Raw genomic sequence first — 9,259 nt, forward strand, 5'->3', positions numbered from 1 at the left:
TGTGTTCAATGAGTGCATGGGGGCTTAGTGCAGGCTGTGCCCCAGGCTGTTCATTCCCTGGTCTTGGCAGTGCCAGGAGTTTTCATTGGGGTCCCCAGGGTTGAGTAAAAGCTTCACAGAGCCCCTGCAATATGAGTGTGTGTGTACACGTGTACGTGTTCCCATCCCACCCCCCATACCGGTGCCACCGCGCTGACACCAGGCAGCGCGTGGGGAGCGAGCGCATTGGAAGGACACAGAGCCAGGGATGCTGAGCCAGCGCTAGTTCAGTGTCGGTGTTTATTTATGTGACACTCACAGTGGGGGGACAGGAGAGGGGACGGGAGGATGTGGACAGAGACATCTGCGGTGGGGGAGCCGCTGTTCCCAGGAGCGGGGAGGAGGGAGGGAACCAGCAAAGGGCTGGTGGGGTGGGTTAGTAGCACTCGGATCTGTTCACGGTCTTCTCCACATTTCCAGCCTCGTGCCTGACCTTGCACGAGACAGAATTGTAACTCTGCCATGCGTTGGCATCCAACGACAGGTAACTGCTGGCCAGGTAGTGGTTGTTGTTGCTCTGCCGCTGGGCCGGGCTGGTCTGCACACCAGAGGAGATGGTCTTGCCGTCAGCCGCCCATTCCACTGTCACACGGCTCGGATAGAAGTCCTCGATCAGACACACCAGGGTGGCTTTACCCGTCTCCAGCTCCTTGGTGGATGGAGCGAAGAGGTGGACGGTGGGAGCGACCGTGGGCTGGCCTGCGAGGGACGAGAGCAGTGCGGGGTCAGAGAGGGCCCTGTGCCCAACACAGCCCCTGTCTGCCCTGCTGGCACCACCCAGAAACCCCCACCTTCCCCTTTATATATATAAAAATATATATTTTTATATATAAAAATATAAAAAAATATATAAATAGATACAAATCTAAAAAATATATAATATATATATGTTACACATATATACATACATATATGTGAAATACACATATACATACACACATATACATATTGTTTTATATACACTATATGTACATATATGTACATATATGTACATACAGGTATTATATATTATATTTACAGCTAATATACATTATATATATAAAGTGTGCAGTATACGTACATATGTAGTCCATATCATATAAATAGCTGTATAATTCTATAAAATGCATTTAACATGAATATTTATACATTTCTGTGTCTCATACACATCTGAAAAGTCTTATTTTATATATTTTTTATATATATACATATATATATGCACATATATATATTTAATGACATCTTAATTTGTTTGCCATCTACATCTTAATTTCTTCGCCATAAAGCAATTTCTTTTATTTTACAAGGCAATTTAAAAAAAAAACACCAAAATTTCAGACAAACCATCCTATTTTCTGCCCAGTTCTGCTTTCTGACATTTTCTTGTTTCTGAAAAACTACCACTAAAAATCACCCAAAGGAAGATGGAAAAAAGACGTTTGGTCTTTCTGGTGTGGTTCTGCTGTCTCCTCCAACGTGCAGTGTTTCTATTTCTATCTTCACCTCTATTTCTATCTCTATCTCCATTTGAAGACCGAGAAATTAAATCAAATACTTTTTGATGAAAAAATGGTCAAAGAACATTTTTCTTGATCTTAGCCCCAAATAATTTGTTTCAAATTGGGATTTTTCATCAAATTCTTTTAAAAATTACAGACAAAGACAGACAAACGACATTTCCGGCAGCATTTTCAGCACAATTTTTTCAGCACATTTTTTACGTGACTTACCTGGACAATGGGTTCTTTACGATACCCCTGGAATTTTTTGTCTAAGATTCCAGGGACATGCTGTTTTAACTGCTCACAGATGAGGACAGGCTGTCCTTTCACAACACCTGCACCCTTGGCCATGGGACTCCGCAGAAGAGCCCCTGCCCCTCACCGAGGCTGACAAACTTAGTCCTCAGGACTAAGAGTTGAGGACTTAGAGTTTATACTGACAAATTTCTTTGGCAAAGACAAAAATCACCTCTTTTACAGCCCTAAACCTGAGTTTCCTTCCCCTTGAGACCTCAGACATGTTTCCTGGACAAATTTTAAGACTTTTCGATTAAGAAAATACGCCCCAATTCTCCGTGGCGCGCACAGAGTCGTCAGAGTCCGCAGGGACGGGACAGAGACCCCAACGCCGGGGTCGGTGCCCGACCCCAAACGGGCGTCAGACCCCAGCCCGGCGCCAAGTCCGAGAAAAAAACCCCAAAACACCAAAAATCGACAAAATGTCAAAATTCCGTGGTGGGAAAGGACAGACCGAGGGGAAGTCGGCGACTCACCTTTCACGGTCAGCGTCGTCCCGGCCCCGAATACACCACACAGTGACACAGGGCCACACAAAAACCTCCTTCCTCATGGCAGAGCAGTCCTGGACCCCATGGATGGTCTGGAAATATCCCAAGGGATGCAGAAGAATGCAGGTGATGGGTTGGAGATGCCCCGATGGACACAGCAGGATGAAGGTATGGGCACAATCGTACCTGTGGAGTATTTCTCCTGGCTGGGCTCTTTCAGTGCAGCTCCCATCACCAGCAGTGGAGATAATAGCTGAAGGTTTTTGCAGGCAACTAATTTTAATTAATGTTTACCCTAAAAATATGAAAAGGCAAGAGGTGGAGATGCCTACATAGCGCTGTGATAGCCAAGGAAGGGTGAACCAGAATGAGTTTCAGCTAAAACAAATTAACTCCAAATTTCCCTGTAAAGACTTGGCTGCTTCTTTGAAAAGTATTTTCCCAGTGTGGTGCCAATTCCACAGATTGGCAGATTCAATGCTCAGCTTGGACCACTGAAGGCCAACAGCAGCAACGTAAATTGAACCCACAGATTTTCAAATGATGTGGTTTGTGCAAGTGGTTACAGAAGGAGGCAGAGTCAGTGAACATCCTGAGTCACAGGAACTATATAAATAGCTCACAATAAAACAGGTACCACTTCGAAGATTTTGTGGTTTGAGACACTTTCTCTTTCAGAGGTTTGCTTTGCCTCTGGGGAGGTTTGTGCTTTTGTGCAAAGTGTGAAACTATCCAAAAAAAGAAAAAAGATCACTGAAATTGTCTATGTAAAGCATTAAGCGGAAGCCACTGCCCTCTATGGTGAATGATCATTTTCTGAGCATTTCTCAGGCTTCAGTGGGGTTTCAGATTCATTTTGTGGGAGGACAAAGGAGGGCTCTTCAGTCCTGCTCTTCTCCTTGGAGAGAGACATGGAGGAGGCCAGAGGCTGTTCTGAATGCAGCAGGGTGTTGCTGAAGTAACTTTTGGCATTGCCACCAGAGCAGGAGACGTTGAAAGTCTCTCCACATTGGCAGCCACCTTGGACAACTGACTCAGAGATGCTGCCTGGACCAGGGAATGTGGAGGAGAGGAGAAGAGGAGTGTCAGTGTGTGCCCCAGGACAGCCCTGTCTGACCTACAGGACAGTGCTCCTGTGCCAAGAAATCCTGATGGAACAGAGGGATCACTGCCTCAGACAGAGCCCAAGGCCTGAGCCCAAGGCCAGGGCCCCATGAAGAGACCTGTCAGAGAAGAGGACATGGCTGGCAGCAGAATGAGGTGGTGGGGCTGATGACACAGCAATGGCAGGCACTGCACAGCCCTGGGTCACCTCGTGCACAGCATGGGACAAGGAGGAGGCCGTTCACAGCCAATGGTCTCTTGAAGAGGGGACGTGAAGCTGCATCAAACTCACAGCCGTGCTCAGCTCTGAGGGAGAGGACAGAGAATCTCCATTTTTAACTCCTCAGTTTCCAGAGGGCTGTTCCTCAGGGTCCAGAGGCTCCTGGCACAGTTGGGCTGGGAGGCATCAGCAGGGCCCTGGGCACCAGCCAGGGAGATCAGGAATAGCTTGGCTCTGGAGCACAAGCAGGCCCAGGAGGTCATCCCAGCATTTCTTTTTTGAGAGTGTGGGCAAACACTGGACAGGTTTCCTAGAGAGCTGGATGATAACCCAGACCTGAAAGTGTTATATAGGCACTAGGACCATGCCCTACATTTTTGGCATCCCTGAAGTGGCAACACAGTTAGACTCTGTGATCATTGAAGGCCTCTTCCATCTGAGATGGTCTATTCACTTCTATCCTAGCCGCTCTCATCCACAAATGACAAAGAAAAGGCTGTAGGGGTGAAGATGCGTCACTGGGAACAGCCACATTCACCACAGGGCAGGAAAAGGCAGGGCTGTGCCAGGGACCTGTCCCACTAAAGTTGAACAGCAGAGACTCCTAGCAGGCCCCTGTCATGGCAGGAAGGCTTTGTATCTCTTCCCCATTGCTCCGTTTCACCATGGTAACATCATCACTGCTGTTTCAGAAATTACCACATTAACAGACAGCCTTGTCCTGGGCTTGGACCCCAGAGATGGCTACTGTGCTCATGGAGCCAGACTGGGGTGTGGAAAATGGCAAACAGTTATCTGGGAGTCCCAAGTCATTGTAGCAGGTCCCAGTGACAGGAGCACAGCCAGGAAACTTAGGGTGGTACCAGTCACATCTGCTGCCATCCCTGGATCAGATGACTTTGATGGATTGTCCCACAATGCTGACACTGAGTAGAGCTGACAGAGCACTGCCTGGACCAGAAAATATGGAGAGGGAGAGAAGCGAGAAAAGAAGATGAGGGTCAGCCAGTGGCATGAAGAATAGCTATCTCTGGTCAAGGGAACAGTTAAAGGACAAATCTGTCTGCAGGCACCTACATGGGACACCCTGGGCCACGGCAGCATTGCTGGGAGGTCATAATTTCCTCAAATGACAGGGGATGGGCAAAGTCTTGGGGCTCCAAGGGTAAGCTGAGGCAAGAGGTTTTTGTACCACTTCCCCATTGCTCTGTGTCACAGTGCAGCAGTACTGCTGCTGTCATAGCTACCACAGAAATAGACAGCCTCGTCCTCGGCTTGGACCCCAGTGATGGTTAACGTGGCCGTGGAGCCGGATTTGGATCCGGAGAATCGCGAAGGGATGCCCGAGGGTCTCTTGTCATTGTAGTAGATCACAGTGACAGGGGCAGTGCCAGGGACCTTCTGCTGGTACCAGCCATAGCTGTAGCTGCTACCAGAGCAGGTGATCTGGACCGTGCCTCCCACGTTGGCCGACACCTCGGATGGCTGAGTCAGCGCTGCCTGGACCAGGGAACCTGGAGAGGGAGAGAAGAGAGGGGAGAAGACGGGGGTCAGTCAGTGTCCCAGGGGCACAGACCTGCCATGGCAGCAGGACGGGGCCCCTGTGCCCAAAGGCCCCGTCCAGGCACAGCAAATCTGGCCATGGCACCTGTGCTGTGGGCGAGCACCACGAGGAGAAGAGGGGCCCAGGCCATGGTTCAGTCCCACCAGCTCAGCGTCCCAGAATGATGGGGCTGTGCCGTGGACCCTGACTCCCTTTTAAGCCCCCGCCCTCCCAGGACACGTCCCCTCCATGCAAATCCGACCTTGCGGTCACAGCCGGATCCTGCCCGCGCCTCTCTCCGCACATCCCTCCCTGCTCCACACCCAACCCCACCACCCCAGATGCACCAGAGCTTGTCCCCAGACACAAAGCAGAGACACCTCCCAGCTCTGAGCCTCAAAACCACCAGCATTGACCCTTCTGTCCCTGTACCATGCCAAGCAGCTGCAGTGCCTAAGGAGAAAGGAGAGCTGGGCACTGTGGCAAGGGCATACAAGAGCACCTGCAGCTCCCAGTGATGCCACTGAAACAATGCCAAGCTCCTCCGTTCCACAGCTCATTTTTGGCATTTTTCCCTCCCAGGAGTGTTCCAGGCCTGTAAAATACCCCATTGCTTTCCTGCTTTTGTGCCCTGGCTCTTCCTCTAACAGCTGAGATCCATCACTCAAGACCAAGACCTTTGCTCTGCCCAGGCATTCACACCCGAGAACAATGGGAGCATGCCAGCACTGAGCCCTGGGGCCCAGCAATGCCTCCCTGTTACCTGATAATGAGCCCAGTGTGCTGGTGCTCAGCAGCCAGAGCAGCTCCTGGTCAGTCCTGCTCTGACTCAGGGCACAGGGATCATGGCTGTCTTTGGCAGTTTCAACCCAGACAAAGAGTGGCTGTGCCCCAGGAAATTCCCTCTCCCCTAGGACCCTCCCTGCCGTGACTATGCTGTCCCCAGGGTGCCCAGGGCACCAGGAGCCTGGTTGGCATGGGAAGGGCAGGGCTGCAGGCTGTCTTCCTGTGAGCAGCACAGAAGAGACCTGCTGGAGCAGAGTATGTGTCCCATAGCAGGAACTGCCACACAGGCACAGGTGCTGCTCCATGTTGTGTCTGGGCAGATGCAGGCAGCACCTGAGGGTGCCTCACAGGGGCAACAGTGGCCTTATGTTTCCTTTTTTCTGTGCTGGGAGTTAACAAGTTCCTGATCACCACTGGTGTCCCAGTGGGAAGAGTGAGAGCCTCCTCCTGCTTCTCCTCCTCCTCTGGAGATGTGCCAAGTGCTATATATCCCCTCCCAAAATGCCAGGGAATGGGCAGGGACCTGGGGCTCTAAAGGAGTGCCAGGCTGAGATGCATGAGCCATATGCAGTGCAGGGAAGTAAGGGCCATGGTGGGGACCTGACACTCTATCAAACGAGCACAACAGAGACTCCTGAGCGATATCTGCAATAGCAGGAGGTTTTTGCATCACTTCCCCAGGTGCTGCATGCCACTGTGGAAGCACTGCTGCTGCTGTCCTCACCACCACAGAAATAGACAGCCTCGTCCTCGGCTTGGACCCCAGTGATGGTTAACGTGCCCCCAGAGCCGGAGAATCGTGAAGGGATGCCCGAGGGTCTCTTGTCATTCCAGTAGATCACAGTGACGGGGGCAGTGCCAGGGACCTTCTGCTGGTACCAGCCAGAAGCACTGCTGCTGCCCCCACAGCAGATCAAGGTGTTTTACTGCAGAGACTGGACACTGGGGACAACTAAGCCAGAGCCATGTGAGAGCCATGGGCTGTGGCAGAAGCTCTCCACACCCAGCCAGAGCACCCAGGGCTCCTGTGTCCTGGCAAACACCCACATGCCCAGCTCTGAGCCTCCAGGGTGGCTGCAGTGCTGCCAGGCCCTGGGCACGACTCAGACTGTGGAGCCTATATATGGTAAAGGTGTTCTGGGGCAGCTCCACAGGCTGCAGCTCCTAACATTGTCTCAGGTTCCTCTGCCCTCACATGAACAGTGGGCAGTGAGGATGAGCCCAGGCCACAGCTTCTGCAGCACCAGGGCCCAGTCATTGGGAACACAGTCATAGAATCATGGAATGGTTTGAGTTGGAAGGGACATTAAGCACCATCAACACCCCTGCAATGGGCAGGGACACATTTCACTATGTTGTAATTTACTATCCAAGATGTATTAAGAATGGTATGTCCCTTGACTCCTGTGACCCCTGTAATACCTATGGTCTCACCCTATCTCCTCTGCTTTGTCCTATTGGCAGGATGCCAATTACCTCTGCCTCTTCCTGACCCTAGAAAAGATCCCTGTCCTTGGGGATCTTCCTCTTTTGCCTCCTGGACGCCGTGAAGAAATAAACCACGGAACCCCCAGGGAGAAAAGAGCCTCTTTTGTATATTTTATCCTAGTTAATGTGATTGTCTCAGGCTTTCCCTGCTACAGAGCTAACAGGGTGCGGGGTGAGCCTCAGACATTCAACATCACTAGACCAGGTTGCTCAAAGCCTCATCCATCCTTGTCTAGAACACTTCCAGGGATGGGTCATCCACAAGCTCTCTGGGAAACCTACTCCTGTGCCACATCATGTGCAGAGTCACAGCCCTGAGACATGGAACACAAAGGGAAAGGAGCCAGGGGAGAAAGGAAAAGTCCCAAAGCTGAAGAGGTGGTCATGCCTAGCAGAGTGGAACGGGACACCAAAATCAGCCTTTTTGACACTCAAGATCTTGCATGTCTGTGGCTCAGTGTCACCATGAGATAAGCACTGCTGCTGTCGAAGCTATCGCAGTAATAGACAGCCTTGACCTCAGCTTGAACGTCACTGACCTTCTGGAGTCAGACACAAAACCAGAGAATCATGAAGGGATGTCCGAGGGTCTTCTGTCATTCCAGTAGATCACAGTGACAGGGGCACTGCCAGGGACCTTCTGCTGGTACCAGCCATACTCATTGTAGCTCCCAGAGCATGTAGCCCAGACAGTTTGTCCCAGGCTGGCTGGCACCAAGGGTGACAGACTGTAGCAGGGAGTCTGGAGAGGGAGAGGTGAAAGGCAATAAGATGCAGGTGAGCCATTGCCCCAGGAGCACAGCCTAGCCCAGGCAGCATGACAGGGCAGCTGTACTCATGCTCCTCATGCCACAGTGGAACACACATCCTCAAGACAGAGAGGAAGATTAGAGACTCATGGCCAGGAAGGAGACCTGGCAGCAGCAGAGCAATAGAACATCACCCAGTGAGGGAAATGGACCTGGTCATGGCTACAGAAACATGGAGGAATCAGAGCCCAGCCTGGCCCAGCAGCAGCAGCTTCAGCAGCAGCAGGAGCTGAAGCAAAAGGCAAAGAGGGCTGAGGATGAGGCAGAGTCCCCCTAATATGGGGACAGGAGAAATAGTCACTTCCTGTGCCTTGTCATGCACATTCATGTCCTTAGGCCTTAGGGCCTTCATGACCTTAGGGACCAGGAACCTGTCTCAACTCCACCATCACAGCTTTGTTGGGCCATGAGAAAAAAGGGCTCAAAACCTTCCAGTCTTAACACTGGGTTCTATGTCTCACTTTCCCATTAGTCACTGCCTTCATTACCCCCATCAGCACTGCTGCCATCCTTGCTGCCACAGAAATAGAGAGCCCTGTCCTCAGCTTGGACCCCAGTGATGGTTAATGTTCCTGTGGAGTTGGACCAGGATCCAGAGGATCACAAAGGGATGCCTGAGGGTCTGTTGTTGCTGCCATAGATCACAGTGACACAGCCCAAGGCACCTTGGCACAGAGGCAGCAGGAGGAGGACATGGTCATCAGTAGCAAGGTGTGATGGGCTGTAGGAGAAAGCCACACTGATCTTTGTAGGGACAAGGACAATGACCTTCAGTCGTGGTGGAGAACAAGAGAACCTCCAGTTCTGTGAGACAAGGAAAGAAGGACATTCAAAGCCATTGCTGTACAGAGGGGATAGAAACCTACCCCACAGAGAGCGAAGATGGCTGAAATATTTGCTTTTGTTTTGGAGTATGGAAATACTTTGAATTCTCTGTTCTACTTCTTGTTTTCATGATACACCATAGTAACTGCCACTGCTGCTGTCTAAGCTACCACAGA

The 9,259-nt window shown here is 51.1% G+C and overlaps 1 protein-coding gene across 1 annotated transcript; it reads right to left on the bottom strand.

Moving 5' to 3' along the window:
- Positions 1-248: 248 nt before the first annotated feature.
- LOC117004936 (immunoglobulin lambda-1 light chain-like) lies at positions 249-5,366 on the bottom strand. The gene is made up of 4 exons (XM_033076119.1): positions 5,281-5,366; positions 4,862-5,146; positions 2,294-2,332; positions 249-738 (listed from the first exon to the last, which is right to left on the bottom strand). Exons 1-4 carry the CDS (start codon positions 5,324-5,326, stop codon positions 416-418), a joined length of 693 nt encoding a protein of 230 aa, XP_032932010.1. The 5' UTR covers positions 5,327-5,366; the 3' UTR covers positions 249-415.
- Positions 5,367-9,259: the final 3,893 nt, after the last annotated feature.

The sequence above is a fragment of the Catharus ustulatus genome, chromosome 18 (assembly GCF_009819885.2).
Source record: "Catharus ustulatus isolate bCatUst1 chromosome 18, bCatUst1.pri.v2, whole genome shotgun sequence".
Lineage (NCBI taxonomy): Eukaryota > Metazoa > Chordata > Aves > Passeriformes > Turdidae > Catharus > Catharus ustulatus.

What these genes read in the sequence shown, in the direction of transcription:
- LOC117004936 (XM_033076119.1), bottom strand. Translation starts at nt 5,326, where the DNA reads ATGGCCTGGGCCCCTCTTCTCCTCGTGGTGCTCGCCCACAGCACAG. An exon ending in GGTGCTCGCCCACAGCACAG is followed by an intron (nt 5,147 to 5,280) that starts GTGCCATGGCCA and finishes CTCCCTCTCCAG; the next exon opens with GTTCCCTGGTCCAGGCAGCG. An exon ending in GACGACGCTGACCGTGAAAG is followed by an intron (nt 739 to 2,293) that starts GTGAGTCGCCGA and finishes CGTCCCTCGCAG; the next exon opens with GCCAGCCCACGGTCGCTCCC.